The following is a 23,802-nucleotide window of genomic DNA, read 5'->3' as shown; positions in this document are numbered from 1 at the left end:
CTCCCTTGCTCTTATGAGCAGAAGGGCCCGCATATCCTCTGTGCTGCCAGAAGGCCCCTCAACATGTGGAGGGGATGCAGTTCCCCCTGCAGGAGCATAACCCAGAGCTGCTCCATGCTGGACAGCAGAGCATGTCACACAGTAGAGACTCCCAGTTTTTGCCATCCCTGCCCCAGCCAGAGGAAAACAGGAGCCTGTGAGGCATATCAACGTCAATGTAACCACCCCACACCCTCAGAGCTTGGCTCTTCCCCAAGTGCAGGTAACAACAGTGATAACAGCCACGGCATAGAAATATCCTTAATATAATTAGGTGTGGGGGCCTCCCCCCTCCCAACCTCACGCATACAAATGAGCAGGGGGCGAACCCACCTGCCCAGCCAGTCCCTGCTGTGCAGTCTCCCCTCTGCAGGGCCGTGCTGGGGAAGAGTGGGCAGCCTGGCTGCAGTGCAGCAAAGGGCAGTCTGTGCTGGGGCAGTCCTGTTCTGGGGCAGTCCTGTTCTGGGCCCCCCCTCCCCACCTCCTGCAGCCGGCATTCCCATCCCCTGTGAGGGGGGAGCATGCTGGGGGAACAAAGATGCTGACACCGAGATGCGGCCACCAAGTCTAGCTGAGGAGCGTCCCGAGTAGGTTAATTCTAGGTGGAAGGTTATTCTACGAGCTGTACTGCAGCAGCAGGGCAGGGAAGACGGGGGCTTCCTGGTGGGGAAGAGCTGTCCAGGCAAACCGTCCGCATTCCTGGTTGGATGCTCAGTAGTCTGCTGTGTACTCTGTGCCATGCAGCCCTCGGCACAGCAGCGTGAACTCCTTCACCATCTCCTTCACTCGCCGCTTGTTCACACGCTCTCTGCTAACACAGAGAGAGGGGACAGATGTGAGGCAGGCGGGAGGGACAGCAGTGCAGGATACAGCTGCTGCAGGACAGCACTGGGGACACCAACCTAAGGATCTGCTGGCTGAAGGTCTCTTTCTGCTCGGGGCTGACGCGGGCCGAGGGAAAACCATCCTGCTGCATGGCCTCCTTGATCCAGATGCTTAGGTAGCTGAAGCAATGTTTGTTCAAGGCAAAGAGGATTTCTGCAAAGTGATCCATGAGGCTGCGGGAGGCCTGGCCACCGACACCCTGTACAGAGCAGACAGATCCTGATAAACCACGCACCAGGGGACTGAGCTGAGCTCGGTGCTTGCTGCCCCAGCATCACCCCCAGTGCACCCACCCACGCCAGCACCACTCACCTCCAGTACTGCCTGCAGCAGCACTTTGCCATTCTCATGCACCACCTGTCCCACTGGGGCGATCTCCCCGCAGCGTGGCAGCAGCTCTGTCTGCAACACAGCATCCAACCCAGTCAGTGCCAAAGCACTGCACAGCTGCTCCCCTTTGCAACTTGCAGCCCTGCTCCTGCTCTGCTTGGTGGGCTGTAGGCCCTCTGTGTATCCCTACGATATGCAGTCCCAATACATCTGAGGAAGCCACGATACTCACAAAGAAGCCACAGGATGCTTTCACTGTTGGGGCTTCAGGGAACTTGAGGGAAAGGACACCTGCAGACACAAAGCACTCAGGTGAGTGGCCAGAGCTCTGAGACACCATCCCAAACCAGCAGTGGTCCCCAGTCCCTGGCTGCTGTGTTCACAGAGCTGCAGGAGCAGCAGGCTGGACTCTGCACAGAGATGGTGAGCAGGTGCCCGTGTGTACCATGTGCCCACAGTACTCACCACACTGAAATACTGCCTTGACATCCAGGTTGCTGCAGAGGAAGAGGTCTGGCTTCCTTTTCAGAGCCTGCAAGGCACACAGACAGACAGAATAAACACAGCCCTGCAGCAGCAGCCAGGAAGGCTCCAAGGATCCAGGCGCCCCAGACAGCCTTTGCCTGGATGCACTTACCTGGGCACATGCACGGTAACAGCAGATTCACACAGTACAGAAGGAAAACGGTTGCTTTTCTCCCCAAGAAAATGTCAATCATACGTCCAGGCCATTTGCATTTGGGGAGCTCTGACCCCAAGACATGAGGATAGATACTAAGGTGGTATATGCACAAATGCTTCAGACACAGACAGAGGCATCCTGTCCCAGAACAGGCAGAGGCAGTGCTCCTGGGACACAGGTGTCCCACCATATAACAGCCCCTGCTGTCTTAGTCCTCTCACTGCCAGTGTTCCTGGGGTCACAGCCATCAATTCCAATGACACACGTTGTTTGACTCCAGCCTAGGCCAACAACTTGCTCTGCTCTTCCTGCAGGGCAATAGAGGCAATGAGATGCTGAAACTGCTTGGCAATTCACGAGCAGCCAGTGTGAGACCAAAAACTTTGGCTATATTCTGCCACTTGGTGAGCCCACCAGCTGCTGTGGCTTAGCTACTCCACCGCTGCTGGGGACAACCTGTGCTCTGGCACAATGGGACCACTGCTGGGCTTGGTCCCTGCTACGCCAGAACAGGGCAGTACAGGACAAAAACATTTCAGCCTGTGCCTGCTGCTCCATGGGAGGGTTTGTGCTCACTGCTGGCTGGCATAGGGGACGACAATCATACACCCTGCCCCACTGTCACTGCAACAGTGGGAACAGCAGCCACAGCTCTTCCCAAGAGGTCTGAGAGCCAGGAGCAGGAGTGGAGTCTCTGTTCCATGGGCTGAGCTGCATGCTGCCATCCAAGCTTGCTCCACGGGGTGAAAGCATGGACAGCCCTCAGCCAGCAGTGCTCAGGATTCATGGCCATTTGCCCACAGCCACCCAGCCCCCCTGGAGCCAAACAGACTTATGTCCCCCTTCTCTTCTAGGGAAAACCCTTGGCCACTGACCCCTTGCAGGGAACATAACTGGACAGCAGGAAGCTTGGCAGGTTTCAGGGTTACCCCTTCTCCTTTCTGACCCTCTGCATCACACGCTGCAAGAGATGAGACAGATTGGGCGCAAAAGGCATTGTATACCCAACAGAGGTGGTGCAGCCACTTGGAACTGCTTGCCTGCTAGATGCAAGCAGTGGCCTTCACTGGAGAGACAAGGTGCTGCATTATGCTTGTGTGTGTATATACAGCCTGTCCCGCATGCTCACTGCAAGGACAGCCTGCTGGCTGGCTGTGCACCTGCTCCCTCTCTGCTGCAGTCTGCTCAGCCCCATACTGGACAAACACACACAAGATATGTTGTCATTTCAGCCAATTAAAGCCACCTGGTTGCCCCCAGCAGCATACTGCCAAGGGTGCCTGGCTCTGGTACCACCACGCAGTCACCAGTCCCTCCATTCTGCGAAGCTGTTCAGCTGGCACAAGTCTTCCAACACGCTCAGGTTACCAAATCCACCTACCTGCATGGTGTTTCTCCTAGCCAACCTGGACTGCAGTAGCCAGAGGTGTCCAGGCACTCCTGCAGGCCCCCTGCAGCACCTGCTCCTGGCTCTGTGAGTGAATGTGCACTGATATAAGAGGACTCCTTCCTGCAGAACATCTCCACCAAGGGAACACAGCATGTGAGCTCCAGGCATGTGCACACATCTAATGCAGACAGAGATGGAAATCTGTGGAGTTGCTCCACGAGGAAGCCACACTGGGTAGGCACAGCTGTTTCTTCTCAGCAGAATCTCAGTTCTTCATGGGGCTTCTCACTGTCTGTCTGTCCTCCACGTCTCTTGCCAGAGCGGCTCTAGGATAAGGACAGGTCTGCAGAATCTTCACACTGGAAACATGCCCCTCTGCAGTGGGCACTGTGGAGGTAGGTCTTGCAGGCTGGATAGCATGGTTCTCCTCTGTGGCAGCTGGGACACCTTCCAGAGAGGTCTGAAGAGCAGCTCTTCTGTTCCTGGAGACATGGGATGCCACCACACTCCGCTCCTCCCACAGCCAAGGGATAGTATGTGCTGCACAGCTGGTTCCTGTAGTGCTCCAGAGCACTCTCCTCACATCCAGGACCAACATATGTTCCCTAAGCATACACCTGATAGAGTAGAGCCTCCACAGTTTAGGAAGGAACACTGCTTCAGGAGGTGATAACCGTGCACAGACAGGGAGGAGCTGGAGGACAGTGCATGGGCAGGCAAAGAACGTCCCACATCTTCTGCCCAGTGAGGCACATTCTGCCCCTGGAGACACTGCCAGAGTGCTATGGAGGTCCATGCTGGTGGTGAACTGCATGCGGTTGGGTGCAAGCACTGGCAGCCACTGGGGAGGTGAACTGGAGAGTGCTGTTCTCACAGCCTCCAGCCAGCAGCTCCTGCTGGACATGGAAATTGTCCTGAGCCAAGAGCCAGCATTAACCATCATGGTTTGGAGATCGTGCAGCCTAGGAAGAGCCAGACTGTGGTGTGCACTCCACCAAATCCTACCTAAGGATGACCACAAGCATGCACAAGTGTTACCTCCTGGTTGGAGGCCAGGCAAGAGCTCACAAACACATCACTTCATCTGCGCTCAGCCTGGCCGCTCCAAAGGGTGCCAGCACCGCTCAGCAAAGGCTTATGGAAGGCTGGCTAATTTATATTTAGTTATGAGCACTAAGAATAACCCCAGGGACTCCAGTATCCATATGACATTTGATTTAAACCAGCACGGTCTTGTGATCTGCCAGACATCATCAGGAGCAGATCACAAATTAACACATCGGCAAAGTCATCAGCTGCATAAACTGGGCAGACTCGGGTTGCAACTGAGCCCAGATAAATATGCCAAAAAGTCAGCTGAGATCTTAAGTCACACACTGACAGCTCCCTGCACACTCATGACTGAAGGCTAATGTGCAGGTATCAGAAGTAGGAGCAAGCAGGAGACACGTCCCCTCTCTTCACAAGGCTGGCAAGATGGAAATAACTGGCTGGAGCTCCAGTATCCACATAATAGATTCACAAAAAAGACACAGAGTGATGCAAGACCTAGGGAGGACAGACTAGAAATAGCTTTATGAAAGCAGAACATGTTGGTGAGACTGGATGCACCTCTGCTATCAGGTATCCCCTGAAGCCCTAAGAGCCAGGAGTTCATTTCTTGCTTATCGTTCTTGTGTTTCACAGCACCCTGTCAGATGCTCAGCCCTGGGAGAGCCACAGACTCAGGGAGGGAAGGAAACCTTAGGAAGAGACCCACATGTGAGTGGAGAGGAAGGGCACAGGGAGTTTTTGGTCTCTGTGAGGTTGCTGGAGTAAAAAGCCCAAGGAAACATGGGGTCTTGGGCTGCTGTTGCAGATGGTGGGCTGGCAGCAGGATCATCACTAGAAGGAGAAGGATCCCAAGCTAAAGAAAAACTCAGTACCTCCCAAGGACACAGCAAACAACCTTAGAGGGCTGCCTATTCCCTCACTCCCCAAGGCAGGACCACCTCTTGGTGCCCTCCAGGAGCAATGGGCTTACTGAGAATCCTGCAAGCCCTCCTACAGCAGCTCCCCAGGTGACCTGTCATGCTTCCCCCTGCTGTTAGCTACACCTCCTATTGCCTAACCCGAACCCTTTTCCATGACCTCCTCCCATTACTGTTTGTTGCATTCAAAATAAACAGAGGGCTGTTTATCCATGCCTGTGGGCTTATGTTTTACACATCTGAAGACTCATGCATCTCCTCAAATTTTCCTTCTCACCTGCTGCTGATCTTTCTGGATACCATTCCCTGTGCTCTCTAGTCTGGATCTACAGAAGCGCTGTGCTAGAGCTGAGGCCTCACCTGTCTGAGCAGCAGGAAAAGACATCTTCAGAAACCTCACATCCCATTCATTGGGCTTCATGTCCCATTCACTGATCCTCAAATAACGTTCAAAAACTTGTTAAAAAGTCATAACTCTCAAGACTGGTACGAAAAAAATATGCAAATGCTTCCTATGATTAAATTATTTTATGTCTATTAACAGGAAAAGTGGGGCAGAAAATGCTACAATATGGTTTGTGAGATGAGCGGTCCCCTCATCAGCCCCAGGCCCGCTCCATTCTACAGGATGGGCACATGGTCAAGCAACCATCAGAGGGATCAGAGCAACAGCCTCACTCTGAAGACAGGCTGGACCCAGCCCAGCACCCTGTCTTGGACAGTGGTCAGACACTGTGTGCCCTCAAGGAGTTTATCTCCCATGAACTTAACCTGCTTCACGCGGTCAAGTGTGGTCACTATAGGAATGAAGCAGAAAGTGACTTTGCCAGCTCCTACTTCACCACCAGCAGCTCCTATAGGGGACATGACTTCAAGGACATCAGGCTCTGGAACACACCAGGCTCTTGACACCCCAAACAGGTGTATATACACACACACGCACAGCACAGTGCAGGCCCTGACTACCCACTGCCAGCAGCATCAGAAGTGCCACTGCTGCTTTGCCAAGCAAGCAGGACTTCGCATCAAGAGCTCCACGTTGTAGCCCCATGGAGAGCCCCAGCACAGCTGCACAGCCACGGCCCCACAGACACTGTCCCCTTGCCATCACTCTTGCACCAAAGGGGACTGGCAAGCGACTCCTCCCGACACAAACCGTGGCTGCATGCCATCAAACTGGCAGCACAGGAGCTGCAGCCACCACCCCCACACGCTGCCAGGGCATGGTGGCACCCAGGCTCCTGGTGCCACCACAAGCAGGTCGCTCGCCCCGGCAGAAAAGATGGTCCAGAGCAGGACCCAGTAGCCACACAGCACAGTGGCAAGCTCAGTAAGGCTGCAGGAACAGCCATCCAGGTCCGCCTGTCCCAGCTCTGCAGGATGCATCGCAGGGCAGGCAGATCAGTAGGACCACAACCCCTTTATGCTCTAATTTTCTGCCCCCCGAGCATGACCGTGGCAGCAGCCCAAAGCCCCTGGAGCTGGCTTCTGCTGTGCCCTCAGGCCAGGCAAGGGGGTGGCAGCTGAGGGCTGCCCCGTGAAAGAGGGCACTGCCCTGGGGATGGTGCGAACCCAGAACTAAAGGAGAATGTTTTGTTTTCAACTTCCACGGAAACAGATGGAGAAACTCGATATTCAACTAAAAGGAAAAAAAAAACGTTGTCAACAGAAAGTTAAAAATAGGTTTAAATTGAATTAAAAAGAGAAAGAGAGAGAACAGAAAGTGAATGAATAAGAAACTAAAACACACCTGTGCCAGGAGTTGCATAAATGAATCAACAATATCAGGATGATCCCTGGGCCCTAAAATATAATAAAGATGTAACTTAAGAGAAAAATCATACAAACAGCAACTCAACATCATATAGTTATGTGATACAGAAAGAATTTACAAGTGAAAACAGGAGTGTAAGGGAGAAGGGGTGTGTAGGAGAGGGGATGGGCAACATGAGCAGCTTGAAGCAAGTTAAAGAAACAAAACATACAAAAAAATCATGAAACTTGGAGAACCCAAGAACAAAAAGAAACTGCAAAGGAAAGGGTCTGAAGCCCCAGGGTCTCCAGCTAGCACCTGGGTGCTGCAGAGCCAAGGAGGAGATCTTCGTGTCCTTGGGGAGGAAGAGGAGGAGCAGGGGCTAGCTGGGCACCATCTCCACAAGGAGAATTAGAGCTTTTGCATTGTGGGGACTGAGCGGGTGTCTTCAGAGCACCGTTTGGTCCTGGAAGATAACTGCAAGTGAACGACAACACCTCAGCAAATGCTCGGCAGGCCCAGCCGGGCTCAGGCGTGCACATGCTCGACATCAGCACCAGCTGCACGGGAACCCCTGGCACAGCCACTCTCCCACCCCATTACCCAATGCTCCTCGAGACCCACACCCAGAGACCAGCCGGTGCCCAGAGGTGTCCATGCCAGCACCACTCGCCCTACCTTGCCATCTGACTCCCTGCATGGACACATCTCAGCCCCTGCAGGCTCATGTTTCTCACCCTCTCCTGCCGTATGGAGAGGAGCCCAGGGGTGGGAGCGCAGTCTGGGGCACACAGCAGGCTGCCCTCCTCAACCTTTCCTCCTGCCAGTGTTCTTGTTGCTGCTCAAATGCAAGCCAGGAGGACCTGCACGAACACACACCCATGCCACTGGCAGAAGCAGGGACTTGAACCTGTCATTCAAGTGACACCGGAGTATGGCAGGACGTGCTCAGAGCATGGTGTGCCAAGGAAGTTGTGGGCCTCCAGCATTCCCCACTCTCTAGAGGGCTCTGAGCCCTGGGCTGGGGAAGGCATCGTGTTACCTGTTGATAAGTGAGAAGCTCACGTAACTGGGATGTTGAAGGACCTAAGCCAGCAGCTCCAAAGGGCATTCATCCCTGTCACGGGGTGAGTCACCAGGAGGCTGGTTTGAGCTGTGGTGTGGAGGGGCCTGTCCTAACCCCATTAGCCTTTCATTGCAAGAAGTAATGCAGGCAGTGAGCCAGACACGAGGCCCTGCCCTGAGCAAAAATACTGGACACAGCAGGGTCTGAAAAGGTTTTGCAGACGTTCATCCACAAGGCTTGCAGCCTTGACTCCTGGCCACTATAAGCACCACTGGTCCACCACAAACCCCAGGACCTTCTGGTAAACATGCAGCCAAGCGGGCCTGGGCTCCTGCTCTAGCCTGGAACACAGCACCCAACCCTGGTGCAGCAGTGGGGCCGCCACCTGCATTGCCAGCCCCGCACTGGGGGATCCGTGTTTCCACTGCCCTGCAGGGAAGGAACCCACCTTCCAGGGGCTGGGATGAATCCGAGACAAAGAGATGGCCCCATTAGCTTAGCTAGGAGTGAGAACAGCCATTCCTGGAAAGACGCCTCCAGAATCCATGCATGCAACAGCCTGACAACAGCCCCAGCACCACAAGGAGTTAATCACACATACCTTGCTGGAAGAGGGTCAGCGTGACTGAGGTAACAAGCAAGAAGAGGGCCTTGATGGGGGGGAAGTGGGCAGGCTCGTGAGCAAAGATGTGAACCAGCTGCAAGAGACAATGGAGAAGGACTGAAGCTGCCCTGCACCCTTCCACTTTCCCCGGACCTGCAGCCCCGGCCATGTCCACGTGGTCCCTACCTGTCGTGTCAGATCGATGGCAGAGGCCTGGGGAATGGTGCTGTACATCTGCCCCAGCATCTCACACAGCTGGGGCACCATGGGAGCAAAGTCATCCAGGAGGGTCTTCACAGACTTCTCAAAGATGGCACAGACAGACTGAGGTGGGAGAAGAGAGACAGCATGAGCAACAGTGACAGGAGACCTCTACCTATGGGGCAGGGCTTTGCAGACCAAGGGGCACGGAGAACAGTCAGGAAGAGGGCTCATCTCTGCTCTAGTAATGACACCCTGCTCTGCAGCACATGATGACAGAATCAAAGAAATGATTGAGGTTGGAAAAGAATTCTGGAGGTCACCTGGTTCAACACCTCTGCCCAACCAGAGACACTTAGAGCAGGCTGCACTGGATGCTCCACTGCTGCTCTCAGATATTGGGATAAGGCCTTCCCCCAGTGCCAGGAATGATTTGCTGTATCTGGACTTTACTGGGCTGAGTGAGATGGAGAAACGACAGCAGAGATGACACAGGTTCAAGGTCAGAGCAGAGCTCTTCCATTAGGGAACACAAGCATTTGGTAGCCCCAGCTTTCATTCCTCTGCTGATGGCACAGCCTCTATAACTGGAGAAGAGTAGAGCTCACTGGGGAAAAAGATGGACAATAGCCAGATGATGCTAGTGGCAACAAGCAGCACTGGCCTGAACAACCCAGAAAGTCACCCCTATTACAAAGGGGTCTCATCACTCTGTTTCCATCCATTGCCATTCTCTGTTCAGGCCAGGGAGGGCATAGGCAGAGCAGTAACATGAGGATCCTGATTACCTCCACCACCTGGGCATCATTCAGCCACTTGCTCAGGACCTTCTGTATGAGCTGAAAGACTTGCTGCAGAACAACTACCACCTGGGAAGAATGAAAAGGATGAAAAGAATTGGTCTCAGAGCACTGGGGACAGGAGGTTCAGTGCTATCTATGCATGGCCTGCATGCACCATCTTCATGACACACACTTCATTCTCCATTCACTCCCCTTACCGATTCTCCTGTCACCAGCCATGAACAGTGGGGCAATGAGCATTGAACTACTGTACTTACCGGGTTGGGTCCTTGCTGCACTGGCAGCTTCTTGACCTCAGTGCTTTCGTGGTCGTCGTCATGGTGACTGATGTCCAGGGTGGTGAACAAGTTGGAGAGCAGTCCCAGAATGTGGATGATGGCCAGCTTGTTGGAGGGATTGGGCTGCCAGAGAAAATACAGGCAGAGTGTGACACAGACTGCATTGCTCAGCATTGGTCATGCCTCTGGGATCCTGAGGAGCAGGGTCTGCAGAAGCAAAGTGCTAGACAGAGGCTCTTTGCAATGAGTCCTTGTCTTTCCTCTCTACCCCCTGGATGAGCCAAGAGTCCTTCCACCCATCCTTCCTGGTAGAGAAATCCTGGAGGATGCTCACAAGTGCCATCGCTCGCTCCAGCGGAGAGCAAGTCAAGACAGCCATCACTGGGGCGGCATGTAGGACATTACACAAAGGAGGACAACATATGACCAAAGTGTGGGCCCCACCCTAGGGTGGCAGCTGCTGATCCAGACAACACGCAGCTTGTAAGAGCCAAGGAGCTCTTGGTTACAAGTAGCTGTAAGGGGCAAAAAGCCCACAGCTCAGTCTGGTTAGTGGGGTACTGCTTGTCACTTCTCTGCCTGTGTTGGGGTGAGGGGAAAGACTACCCATGTTCAGGAGTACTGCTTTGACACACCACCCCAGGGACACAGCCAACAGAAGCAGCCCTGCAGGAGGAAGGCGGCAGCACAAGGGAACTCACTGTTTCATCAGCCAGCTTCTCCAGCTGCTGGATGTAGGGAGTGATGAGAGAGTGCAGGTTCTTCAGGATCTCCTCCACTTGCAGCGCAGAGAGCAGGAAGCCGAGAGCCTGCATCAGCCACATGCACTGGCTTGTCTGGGTCAGAAAGAGACACAAGCAGCATGTCACTACCCTGCTGCTGGCACTGCTCTGAGACATCCCTGCCAGCACCACCCACTCTTTGCACAGAGCTGTCTCAGCCTCTGTAGAGTCATTCATCACCCCCTCCTGTTTGCAAGATCCGTGTCCCTGTGCTCTCACTCCTCTTTCTCTTCAAGACATGCCTGCAGCTGTGCTGAGGTGTCCCCGTATCCCTGGAAGGAACTGCTGAAGTTACATCTCTGTGGGAGCTTCCCTCTCTGAGGATATACCCCTACAGTTCACATGCAGAGAAACCCCTAAGATTAGCTGAGCAGTGGGTGGCTGCCAGCAGTTATTCCCGGCCACACCAAGCTGGCTGCATTGCTGAGCTTTCCTCCAGGACAGCCTAGCAAATGGTGGCATCCCTCACATATTCTCAGTGAGCACAACTAAAGGGCATGGAGTCGAGCAGAACAGCCAGGGGTATGAGAAAGTGCCTCTTACCTTGTGAATCTGCTTCATCAACACCTCCTACAAAAGGGAAAAGAACGAAAAAGAAGAATGAGTGCTGCAGAAAGCCTTCTCCCTTCCAGGGACAGGACTGAAGCAGAAGACAACTAGCAGCAATTTGAGTATGGACAAGCAGCATACAGCTATGCACAGGCAGGGAGCAAAATCCTCATCCTGCAATCTCTTCCCTTGCTCAGCCTGCCTGGGAGGGAAACCCTGTGGTCAGGCAGGCTTTGCAGCAGGATGGCTCTATAGGGCTTGGTTCTCCCAGCAGAAAGGAGCAGGGGACCCACCAGAATTAACCCCCTTCACTGACTTCAACAGCCAGGCTGCAACAGATGCAGGAAATGCTCTGTTAGATCAGACCAGCAGGTCTTCTAACCTGGGGCTCTGTCTCCAGCAGTGGCAAAAGAAGTTTTCCTGAAGAAGGTGTGAAACAGGACTCTTTCCCGCAGCCCTCTCCCCTTGTATTTGCCCAGCACCTACCACCTTGAGGTGTAGGCTCCTCGCTGTTTGCCCACGGGGGAAGGAAATGGTGTCCCTCAGGCTCCCAAGCAGACCAGGCAGCTCTCCCTCAAGCCCAGTTCACCTCCTAATGTTTCCTAAATATCATGGAACTCCAAGCCCCATCTGTCCCAGATCTCAAAGCCAAGAAAGCCCACGGAACAGCTATGCATTCATAGGAGGACACTGGGTTCCTACTGTCCTAGGGACAGTAGAGACAACAGCTCCCCACACTAGGCAAGATATCCTGAGCTGCTGCTTTACTCCCTCTAATCCAAACAGAGGAAGGGGATGGCATAGAGCATGACTGTCAGCACCCAGCTCTCACCTGTGACACAGCCACAATGTTGGCAGCATACGGCGGCAGGTCATACTTGCACTCCCGACAGATCTTCTTCAGGGTGGAGACACTGGAGATGGAGAGCTCAGGGTTGCCCAGAGCCTGGAGCACCAGCGGCAGCACGTTGTTAATCATGACAGGGTGATCAGCCAGCCACTCTGAAAGGGCTCCTGTGCACACAGACAGGGTCAGACCATGTTACAGCAGCCAGACCCTCGGTCCTCATACAGTGGGCTGCTCAGTTTGCTTTCCACCGTTGTGGAAAGAAGGATGGGCATGTGGGGGAGGCAGGGAGCTGTGCAAAAGCAACCTTGGATGGATTCCCCCCACCCCAAGCCTGTGCATGAGCAAGAGCCTCACCGATTGTGAACATGACCGTGTCTGCCAGCTGCACGTTGCTGATGCTGATCCGGGGGATGAGGCCGATCAGCCCTGGCACCACGTCAGAGTAGTTCACATCAATGGTCTCAGCGATGGACTGGAAACCATACAGTAAGGCCTCCGTGTGCTGGAGTGAGGGAGAGAGACAGAGCCATTTGCTAGACCCCAGAGCCATCCCCCAGCCCCTGCTCTGGCACTTGCTCAAGATCCAGCAACAGAGACCAACGATGCTGAGAGAGGGGAGACAGTTGCACGGGCAGAGCCAATAGGCACACCAGGCTTCAGGATGGGGGACATGCCCACCCCAGACAGTCACCAGGGTATAACAAGGCAGTATTTTAGCCACCAGAGTCCGATAGCAATAGCTAGCTGATGGGGATGCCAAGATGAACAGACACATGCCTACCAGCCTGTGGGACAGAGGAGCCTGTGCTTTCCCTGCACTCACTCTGCTCCAGGCTCTGCATCATATCTCAGCTTTGTACTCTGCAGGCACTGACAGCAAACCTGGGTACCCCACACTACCATCTCCTCCGGTCAAGGGCTCACGGTGACTGGCAGAGTGGCAATGCAGAAAGGATAGGAATCCAGCATTTCTGCTGTGCCACAGCAGCACAAGACACAGAGTAGTAAGGGACCAAGGTCAAATCCCAGCTTGCCTCTGGCTCTAAGGACAGGGATGAAATGGGTCTTCATTTGCAACAGGCTCTTGGGAGCCTGCATGTCAAGGAGATCATATTTTTCATCTCTATTCACATTCCTTCCTGCTCCATGGAAAGAACAGCCCCCTCTGATGCTTGCCATGGGGCTGGCAGCCAGCAGCCTGGTGCCTGACTTGCTCACCTGCCACGTGGATGGCTGCTCTGTGTTGGTCAGGAGACGTCCCAGTTTGTCATAGAGGCTGCTCAGGAGCTCAGCGCCCAGCATCTCGTACACATACATCAACGTGTCAGAGATGTCCACCCTGTAGAGAACATGGAAGTTTCCAAATGCTGCCCAAGCCCAGCACTGCACACACAGACATGCTACAACCCAAAGGCAGGTCCATGCCCTGCTCCGGCTACCCAAACAAAGAAGGGCCTTGGCTGCAGGCGCACCTGTATATCCGAAACTGCTCCTTCTCATCCGACGACCAGAAACCGTACTCCTCATCGGAGGGGAACTGGGCTTTGTGCAGCAGCACATCCACCAGCTGGAAGTAGACAGGCCTGTACACCTGCTGGTACACAGCCTGCTTGTCCGGCTCAAAGGAGAGGATGTCATCCTACAGCAGGAGGGGAGAAGTCAAGTGTGGAAGGGATACCAGGGGTGGTAAAGCGTGCCCCAAGGCCAATATTCCTGAGCTTCCTCCTGCTTTTGGCTTAAGCCTTTGGTCACTGACCTGTAGCGTGTACCAGAAGGTGAGTGTCAAGGAACTGGTGGTTTCATTGACAGGATAGTGCCCAGGGATGCCCGTGCAGAACATGATCATGTTGACCAGGGCTAAGAAGCTCTGCCAGTGCTCCACCTGGTCCAGCAGGGCCCTGGGGAGCAGAGCGCACGGTCACACCAGCACTGCAGGTGTGGTGACGCACCACGGGCAGAGGGACAGCACTCACCGGGAGTGGTTCTCCCCCAGGGCCACAGCGATGCGGCAGATCCCGTGCGACGTCTCCATGTCCCCACTCTGGACCGCCTGGCGCAGCTGCTCCTGCAGCCCCAGCACTGGGGGGATGAGCTTCAGGAGGGTGTTCACGTACCTGCGAGCACAGCCTGATCAGTGCCAGGTGTTGTCTGTACCAGCAGTGTCCACCCTGCCTGACAACTCCGAGAGCTCCCAGCCACAAAGCTGCATTGTGGAGCAGGACACATCCGTGAGGCTTTATTGCTACAGGACCTCTTCTTCCAACTGGTGGCACGGCTGGGAGAAGACCAGCAGCTGAAGCTCCCGGAGCTTTTGTAATCACTTCGCATCACTTCTGCCATCACTCTGCATTAGCCCCGTGCAAATCCTCCATCACACCAAGGCTCCATGACACTCCTCCCAGCACACCTGAGCCAGCAGCGGTTTGTCACTGCCGCAATCAGCTCCTTGGGCAGCTCTTTGGGTTTGTCACCTCCGTGCTCACAGCCAGAGTTGCCACTGGGAACCTGTCCGACCCCAGCAGGGGCTCCTCCTGCTGCAGGATCCATGCCAGCCCCACCGCGTGGCCCCAGCCCCCTCTACTGGCTGCATCCCACAGGGCTCCCCTGATCTCTCCCTTTCCAGGCAGCCTCGCACACATCAGCCTCCTCTCCGCCGGTAAGCGATTGTAACCAAGGCAACGAGCGAAGGAGGCAGGGAAGGTGAAACGCAGCCCGGGGCCCCCGGAGAGCGGCTGTGCTGGAGGCTCATCAGCCGGCTGTCAGTTACCTGCCCGGCGAGGCGTGTTATCTGGAGCTGCAGCTCCCTGCCGCACAGGGGCGAGGCTGCAGGGAGCAGGAGGCACTTGTAGTGCCAGCCCTCCCCTAGGGAGCGTGCAGCTGATGGCACTAAGAGCTGCACGTCCATCCCACTGCAGCAGGCTGTCCTTGTTCTGGCCGCTCATTAGCAGCAAATGGATCTATCAGCTGCCATCGGCACAGGGACAAAGCCATGCTGGTGGCAGCAGCTCACAGCTCTGGGCCAGCAGAAGATGCAGGAACATCACTGGAGCTCCTGCACTGGGCTGTACTGCCAGGGCCACCTCCTCCTTCTCTGCCCCCCTCCTCCTGGAAAAAGCTCCTGGGGAAGGGCTGCTGAAGCATTAATCAATTCCAGGTCTCTGGAGACTGTGAATGATGTACAGCAGTGCAGGAACACAGTGCTAGGATGCTGATGGAGAACGTGCCAATCACACAGTGACATCTCCTTACCTATTCCCCTTCCCCTCCTGCCATTTGTGTAGTTCTCCTGGGCAAGATTTGCTATCTTTGTATTTAGCAGCTGAACAGGTATTTATGAGTCTGCCTGGTCATTTCCCAAACTCCAGCTTCCTCTCTGGGACCAGCAACTCCTGCTCTTCCTGCAACCCTCCCCAACTCCTTATCAGAGAGAGACCACAGCACAGTGCATGGGGAAAAGCCTCTGTGACCAGGTGAGGGGAGACATGGGCAGCTCATGTGGAACAACCTGATCCCTTGTGACCCAAAATCTAAGCCAAGTCCTCACCAAAAAAACCCCCAAAAGCCACAACCTATTATGCATCCGCTTCTGAGGACCTCAGAAAACTCTTACAGTGAAATCCCTCTGTAGAGGTTTACTCCCAGGTGCCGAGCAGCACTCTGCTTCTTTCAGAGGCTCCTTGGTGCCTGGTGCCCCACGGCTTACCCCCTCTATCAATCCCCCTCCCCACTCTCTACCATCACCCAGTGCTGCAGCTCTGCTCCAGCATGTGCAGCCCGGCTCTCTGACCTGCTTAGCCTGAGGATAATCTTCAAACGAGACAGAAAATCCAGCCCAAGTCTCTTCTGCCAAAGAGATGCAACAAAACCTTGATGCCTGCCCATCTGTGACTCAAGAGCCCTACTGCTCCAGAAAGCAATAGTGTGCATCAAGGGGCTGCAGCTGCCAGCTCCCAGTGCATCCCGACAGAAGGACAGCATCCAGTCTTGGAACAAACACCCTGGAGGCAGAGAAACAAACCATGTCCTCCTTTTGCAGAAGCATGATGGGGGAATCCAGGGACAAACCCAAAGCACAGGTTGGGTGGCAGGGGGTAAGGCAGCAGGACAGCATCAAGAATGCTCTGTGTGGCAGGGAGCAGGCAAAAGCTGGGGAGGAGGAGAGCAGCTGAAAAAGTAGTGTGAGCCTCTGAGACTGTCAAGAAGAGACAGAAAAGGTCTCCCTGAGGGCTTCAGGAGGAGCTGGATATGCTGTAACTGAGCAACAAAAGCAGAAGGCGGGACTGCTGGCACTGGGGGTGAGCTCAGGAGAAATGCACGGTCCCTGTCCCTGGCTCTCTCCTGAAAAGACATCCAGGACCTCAGCAGGGAGCAGAGCCCTGCTCCAGCCAGCCCCCCCGCAGCCAATGTCCTCACTGATGCGGCCAGCCGCACCACACACTGCCTGGTAGGACAGCTTGGTGACAATGGCCCCACTGTCCCCATATTCAGAGAGGGGGGAGCTCTGCCATCAGTGAAAGAGCTGCCCAGGGGGAGGACAGGATGAAGCGGTGGGGTGAACGCCCAACATGGAGCAATGCATCAAAATCCTCTTTGCACGCTGTCACTGGTCATGTCCAGTAGCAGCACCTCTACCACTGCAGAGCACAGCTCCATGGATGCTGGAGGCATTCAGCCAAGGCAAGGATCAGTGCCGGCAGTTGCAGCAGCATCCGCACCGCCGCAGAGGGTTGGAGTCTGCGTGATGCAGCACTTAGCACAGCTTCAGCTAAGCCCTCCTCTTGGCGGGGATGGAAAAGGTTGCTAAGCAGCCAGGAGATGTGGCCAAGGGAGCAAGAGGAGATGCACTTTCTCTTCTGTGGGCATCGGACCTAGGAGCCAACAGCAACTTGGACAATGTAGATAAGCCAACGAGCTCAGAGTCCCATTGCACTGAACTGAAGGACCATCTCTGGACAGCCACAAACAACGGCTGAGCACACAGCTGGACTGAGCTGCTGGAGTCAGGGCTAGGGACAAGACAGCCAGGTCTGGTTTTATCATCTCTGCATCAGATATGCTCCTTGGCTGAACTTGAAGCATGAGACAGAGGAGCATCTCTGGCTGCAGCCAGAGCAGCTGCTCCCATGTCAGGGCCACAGAGGCCAGCACAAGGAGCCAGAGAAACAAGCATGCCTTGAGAGAGGGCTGTGATTGTGCCCTTACTGGTGTGAAGGAGGGCTGGGGGTCCTGGGTGCTGCTGCTCAAACATGGTACAAGCAGTGCTCAAATCACATGTTCTGGTCCCCACAGCATGCCAGGCAACCTGCAAGCAGCACCTCTATACTAGCCCAGCCCATACCCCTGGGAAAGCCCTCTAGCATGGTGGGCAGGGGCAATAATGTGCAAAACACAAAGATGCCCACTAGTCAGCTGTGGTGCAAAGCCTTGCAGCACCAACCATGTGAGACCAGCAGAATGCAGTTGCTTATAACCTCTCCCTCTTCCAAACCATCATCATCTCCAGGGCCAATGGTAGCTAGAAAATGACCGAGGTTTCTCCTGCCTATCCCATTCCCCTGTAGATGCCTGGGAGCAGCACGTAGGAGGAGCTGCCCTTACCTCTGGGCATCCGGCTGGGAAATGGCATTGACAACCGCCTCTACTGCTGTATCGAAGAGCTCCGGGTCCTGCAGGGAGGTGAAAGCTGCTTGGATCAGGTTCTCGCAGTCCATCAGAGGGATCTCCAGCTGGACCCAGCTGGAGAAGCACTTCAACACCTTCTGCTTGATGAAGCCTGGGGAGTCCTGCTGCTGCAGCAGCTGCTCCAGCAAGGGGAAGACGGAGCCACACTCCTGCGCCAGGACGCTGCGCACCTGGCCCTTGCGGTACTGGGGCAGTCGGCTGGTCTGGAACTCCTCAGGCAGCACCGTCAGCAGCTCCAGCAGCGCCAGGCAGCGTGCCCGCCCATCCACATTGGAGTCCTCGGCCTGGAACATGCGCACCATGTCAGCCACGGCACAGGGCCAGGCCTCGGGCATCATGCTGAGCGCCAGCGAGGCCAGCGCCACACACAGCCTGGTCAGCACGATCTTGGAGCCGCCGGCGAAGCGAGTGATGTGGGTGAAGAGCTGGGATTTGAGGCTCTCGTACTGGTCGGCTGGGATGTCGTTCCAGTAGCGGGAGATCTTGATGTGCAGGGCGCTGGCGCCAAAGTACTGGATCTCGGGCACCTTGTCCATGTTGAGGAGCAGCCAGCTGAAGTGCCAGGCCTGCGGGGACACCTGCGCCTGCATCAGCCATTTCTGAGCCAAGTTCTTGTTCTCGATGTTGGGGTCATAGTACAGCTGGTGGAGAGCCTGGAAGAGAGAGTGAGCACCTCAGGACAGCCAAGGAGCATGGCCTTGTCCTGTGCCCAGGGGAGCACAAGGACAGGGCACCCACCAGCCCACCACAAGGCTGGGTGGAGATAAGACCCACAGCAGCAGGACCCACAAAACTGTCCTCGCTTCCTTCCCACTCCGGAAATTTCCCTTCATGAGATATCTTCCATCCTCTCCTTCACCCTGCTGGGGCTACCATGGGATGCCTGTGCTAGGCCCAGCCCAGAAGCCCCACAGTAATGGTGGCCAAGCCCTCCCTGCCTCTGCCAGCACAAGCAGCTGTAGCACCACTGCCAAAGTTTCAGTCTGTCAGGTTTTATGCAGCCCTGGAAAACCACAGTCAGTAAGCTCAGGGATTAATCTCTGCTCCAAGTCCCTTTGAAGTGTTCCCAAGCCCGCCCAGCCACAGCTGAGCCGGGAGCTGGCATCAAACCCTATAGCTGCCACCTGGGATGGTCTGAGGCTGCTCACTCAGCTTCCCTGCATGGAAGAGAACAGCACTTACCAGTGAGAGATCTAGTTATGGCTTTGCAGAGCTTAGTGATTCACATGCATAGCCCTGTATCAGCCACGAGGCTTTATTCTCAGAGGACCATCCTACAGAACGGGCAGGATGGGCACAAAGAAGCAAGGAGAATGGTGCATGGCTTGGAGCAGAAGAGCATTCCTCTATACAAACTGCAAAAACTAGGAAGAAATGTCTCTGCCCAGCAGCATCACCACAGCACAGCATGGTCCCACCTCACTCCTGCAGTAGCAGGACCCAAGGGACAGAAGTCAGGCAGTGCCACCACAGGGACCAGCACATGAAAAGAGCAGAAACCACACCTTGCAGAACTCCATCTTCTAGCAGCAAGCTCTCCTGCTCAGCACAGTACTGCTCAACTCAAATCACCAACTGCATGTCCTAGGAGCATGGAGCAGGGATGGCACTCATCAGGATACCGTGCACCTGCTATAAGCCAGGGCATGAGTTCAGCAGGTGGAGAGGATTTTTGGTAGCCTCATCCTGGCTCCAGAGCTCAAATATCCTCCTCCTCCCCCCTTGAAAGCTCTCTCAAATTCTTGCGTGGTTCTTGTACCCAGGAGAGGATTTAAGCCCTATTTTTAAGCATGCAAAGCTGGCAGCCTAGGGCACAAGAACACACTTCCTAAGCGAGCGCTTGTACCTCACGCTGCTTCCCAGCACAAGAGCACTGAGCATGACAAAATGGCAGGAGCATTGCAGAAAGGCACTGCCTGAGACACTGTGTGAAACATCTCTTTTTAAGACTAGGAGGGGGAAAATGAGGATAACCTCTTCATGAGAAAGCAGAAGGTTATGAAATAGGCTGGAGGACAAGGCCAGCAACTGGCAGTAGTGCCCCCCATCACAGAAACAAACTCACCTCATTACCAAGCAGGAGCTGCAGACATGCTAAAAGTTCAGCTGCTTCTGGGGCCAAGAACCTGGCCCCTATCTGCACATAAGCCAGCGCCCTGCTCCTCCGCTGCAGCCTGAGTCATCCTGCAGCAGGGCTCCAGCTCCCAACCATCTCCTCCTCACATTGTCTTTGTCTTGTTTGCTTTGTCAAAGCTTGCTAGCTTGCTTCCCAGCATCCTCACTTGAGACTCACAGGGACATTACATTAGGAGGTACAACTTGCAGCCGTGCCTCATGGACCTCCAATTCAGTACAAGGCTTCAAAGCATGCAACACGTTAATTATTCAGACTGTGAAAGGTCATGCTGCAAGCTGCTGGAAGGCAGAAGAATATTCTGGAAGAACGTCCCTGCTGGCTTCCTCACTTCCTCCTCTTGTCCTCGAGCGTCCTTACACAGACTGGAGGGAGGCAGTGTGTGGCTCACCTGGGTGGCCTCTGGCTTAGGATGCCACCCTGTATGCTCTGAGGGGCTATGCATAGCACGAGGAAGCCCCCAGAGGATCCTCGAGGATGAGCATAAAGACTAAAATCATGCTCTGCAGGAGGCATCTGAACATGAACCATCCTCATCGCTAGCAAAAAAAGGCAGAGACCTCCTTCTGCAGCAGCTTTTGGCACCAGCTGCTGCTTGACTTGCACTCCAGACATCACTGTGCCAGCCAGCACTCAAGCCCATAAGGAAGCGCTGAAGATGACGAAGGGAACTCAGTGCCAGGAGAGAGAAGCAGAAGGCATGAAATTGGGCAACGACAGCTAATGGGAAGGCTTTGTGCATTCTGATTTAGAAGCTTGGCTGACACCAGACCTGCCTCTTCTGCAATTAGACCTGTAACATGAGACCTGGTAAACAGTCAGGCTGTCAGCTCTGCCCTTTGGCCAGAGAATGAGCTTTCTCCAACACCATCTCTGCCTGGCTGAAAATAATTCAGGCTTGTTATTACGGGCCCTCCCTGCTTTAAAAAGCAGTGGTCAGAGCCTTGTTGGGCTCCAACTCGCAGAGTGGTGTCAGCCACCAAAGGAGCTTGCCCATAGCATCACCAGCTCCCGCTTGGTCCCTCTGGGAGGCACGGAGGGGAGCAGCCTGAGCATCGCTCCTGCCAAGCACAGACAATGGATATCAGCTCGCACCGTGGCACCAGCAAGGAAGAGAAGCTGCAGCAGCTGCTCCGAGCCCAGCACCAGTGAAGGCCCAAGCAGAGCACAGAAACAGCACTTTGTCCCGTGAGTTCAGAATGCCAAATGAAAACAGGCTCTCACCAGGAGCTGGTGCCTGGCAGAGAGGTGCCATCAGCACCATGTGCAGGGTGCCAGGAGCCCCATGAACCGAGCGTGCCGCCTGCTGCTTCCCAGCAGAGACACTGCATCTCCAGAGGCTGATTTGCTGCCAGCAAAGGTAACCAAGCAATGAAAACAGCCCATGCAAATGCTTGGTGCCCAGCACCCATGGCAGCAGCATCATTTCTTAGCCTCCTCCAGCCGTGGTGCTTCCCTCTGCAGCCTCTCGCCCTGCTTTCCAGCCATACACTCGCTCCAGGCCTGCAGCAGCACAGCCATTACTCTGTCACTGCCGAGCGCAGGGAACGTCAGCCCGCCTCCCCCCGCACACCCGCCATCCTCCCCCCAAAATGGCAGGGGAGCCTGAACAGACAGCAGCCGCCTGCTGAAGCATGGAGGATAACAGATAGGAAATAAAGCCGTGTGTGTTCCTCCCTACCATTATGTGCTGCAGCTTTGGCCGCTCTTTACCCCCAGCCTGGCAGCAGAGGCGATGCTGCAGCCCCAGAGCAGTCTGGGCTGTCCTCCTGCTGCTTAGTGGCAGTTATCTCCTTGCAGAGAGCCGTGTGGTCTCCAGCCCAGACAGAGACGTGGCAGCCCTGAGCTTACCCTGCTGTGTGCAAAACCCCAGGGCAGCTGCCACCGCCAGCAGTAGTGGGGCCTTGAGGTTGCACAAGCAATGGCTGATCAGCACTTGGAAAGAAACCCAGAATGCAGAGTCTAGGTTGAGCTGCGAGGATGGACTCTGTTCATCATCTCTTGTCTCTTCTCATTGCCCCAGGAACCAGCTCAGAAGCACTTAGAGAGGCTCCCAGCTCCTGTGCCACCCCTGCACTGCAGGTCACTGATGACCAGAAGCTCTGTGATGGTGAAGCACAACACAGCAGAGTGGTGGAAAGCACGGTGTACTTCTGTCTGCCCAACATCATGGCACAGGAAGGCGCAGGGTGTTCAATCAGGGTTGGTTCTGAGGGGAACCTACTGTCTGCAGCAAAGATCTGCTCTCATGGCCAACAAGATGACTCCTTTCTTCCTTCAATTTTACAGGAACGTTCCCCCTTCAGCCCCTAACATCCTCACAGGCATTGCTGCCCCATCAGCCTCAGCATCTCCCAGGGGCAGCCACAAGAGCCATCCCTGGGCACAGGGGCCATGAAACCAGGCCCATGTCACCTTCTGCCCACGGCAGGATGCTACGCACCACGGGGACCTGGAGATGCTCTGACTTCTGTCATGGGAGCTCACCCACCCCTCATCCTGCTCCCACCCCAGTGCTCGCAGCGCCTGACTCAGCGCTGAACCAAACCCTGCCTTTAATCACTATTCAGTGTTATTAATAGAGCCATGCACAAAATTTGAGAGGCAGAGAAGCCCAGGCCGGCGGAACATCATTTATTTGTCAGTACCAACTCTGACAACACGGCTCTGCCCACCACCCTCCCACCAGCCCAGCCCCCAGTGAGAGCCCAATTCTGCCCGATTTGTACAAGAATACCCCACCTGAAATGACACAGGGAGGGCTCCGTGACGCTCAGCCTCTGGGCTCCTATTGCTCCCACCCCACATTTTTCTCTCTCCATCCCCACGGCCAACAGCTGCATCTCCTGCAGATGTCAAGGCGATGGCAAAGCTGAGGCTGTGAGGGCTCAGGGAGGGGGATGGGAGCAGAGCATGCTAGAGGGCATATCTGCCCACTCCCATGCCTGGCTGCCCCCGGGCACTGCCCACCCTCCCGTGCCAGTGCAGACAAAGGCGCAGTCGGTGCCTGCTGAAGCAGAGGGAGGTCGGAGGCAAAACGATCCTGCAGCCCTGCCTGCACGCGGATTAAGCCACAGAAGGTAGCGTTATTGTGGCGTTTTGCACACAGGGGCTAAGGCTTGGGGCTGAGCTCTGTGTTGCTAGCAGGGGGATGCGGGCTGTGACACCTGCAGCCACAAAGGGAGTCGGTACTCGGCACCGGTGTGACACATCCCCAGGCCAAGCAGCGATGGGGCCAGCCCTTGTGATGCTCCCACCGCCGTGCCGCGGGCAGCGCTTTGGCAGGAAGCTCTGTCAAAACGAGGGCTCCGGGATTGCCTCGCGCTGCCCGGGGACCTGCAGAGGGCCGAGACGCCGGGCGCCCATAAGCTGGGGAGCAGCAGGGAGCTGCGCTCCTCACTGCGCGCCCTTCACCGCTACGCCTTCAGCCTCCATCAACTCCCAGCATCGCCCACGGGAAGCCTTTCCTCCCGGGGCGCCCTGCTCGGTCCCCAGACAGATTCGGGTTCCCAGCAGCGGCGCGATGCCGCCTCCCGCATCCCCAGTCTCAGCGGCCCCGGTCTCTCTGGGAGCAGCGCAGCCGCAGCGGGGCCGCACGGAGCGGGGTTCTGATGGCACCACCGCGCCTCGCACCCTCCGAGAGCTCTCCCCCACCAACCCGCGCTCCAGCCCCAAAGGATGCTCGGCACAGCCCTGCCTCCCGCTCCCATTTCTGCCTCATCATCTCCCTCCCTCGGGCAGCGGGCACGACGCGCACCGCCCCGCCGCGGCCACACCGCGGCGGGAGACCGACATCGGTGACAG

At 55.5% G+C, this 23,802-nt stretch overlaps 1 protein-coding gene across 1 annotated transcript in view; it reads right to left on the bottom strand.

Annotated features, from left to right (window-relative positions):
- Nucleotides 1-289: 289 nt before the first annotated feature.
- The window catches only part of IPO13 (importin 13), a 23,948-nt gene continuing 435 nt past the window's right edge, over nt 290-23,802 (bottom strand). Inside the window, exons 2-20 of the mRNA XM_031554844.1 lie at nt 17,781-18,537; nt 14,156-14,296; nt 13,939-14,080; nt 13,655-13,821; nt 13,401-13,521; nt 12,537-12,684; nt 12,165-12,346; nt 11,327-11,353; nt 10,703-10,837; nt 9,981-10,124; nt 9,709-9,789; nt 8,906-9,043; nt 8,717-8,813; nt 7,047-7,099; nt 1,720-1,786; nt 1,487-1,545; nt 1,237-1,326; nt 942-1,123; nt 290-847 (exon numbers count right to left, since the gene is read on the bottom strand). Coding sequence (XP_031410704.1) covers nt 751-847; nt 942-1,123; nt 1,237-1,326; nt 1,487-1,545; nt 1,720-1,786; nt 7,047-7,099; nt 8,717-8,813; nt 8,906-9,043; nt 9,709-9,789; nt 9,981-10,124; nt 10,703-10,837; nt 11,327-11,353; nt 12,165-12,346; nt 12,537-12,684; nt 13,401-13,521; nt 13,655-13,821; nt 13,939-14,080; nt 14,156-14,296; nt 17,781-18,537 — 2,828 coding nt within the window. The 3' untranslated portion in view covers nt 290-750. The remainder of the gene's footprint in view (nt 848-941; nt 1,124-1,236; nt 1,327-1,486; nt 1,546-1,719; nt 1,787-7,046; nt 7,100-8,716; nt 8,814-8,905; nt 9,044-9,708; nt 9,790-9,980; nt 10,125-10,702; nt 10,838-11,326; nt 11,354-12,164; nt 12,347-12,536; nt 12,685-13,400; nt 13,522-13,654; nt 13,822-13,938; nt 14,081-14,155; nt 14,297-17,780; nt 18,538-23,802) is intronic.

The sequence above is a fragment of the Meleagris gallopavo genome, chromosome 10, assembly GCF_000146605.3.
Source record: "Meleagris gallopavo isolate NT-WF06-2002-E0010 breed Aviagen turkey brand Nicholas breeding stock chromosome 10, Turkey_5.1, whole genome shotgun sequence".
Lineage (NCBI taxonomy): Eukaryota > Metazoa > Chordata > Aves > Galliformes > Phasianidae > Meleagris > Meleagris gallopavo.
This window is presented reverse-complemented; position numbering and strand designations above follow the sequence as displayed.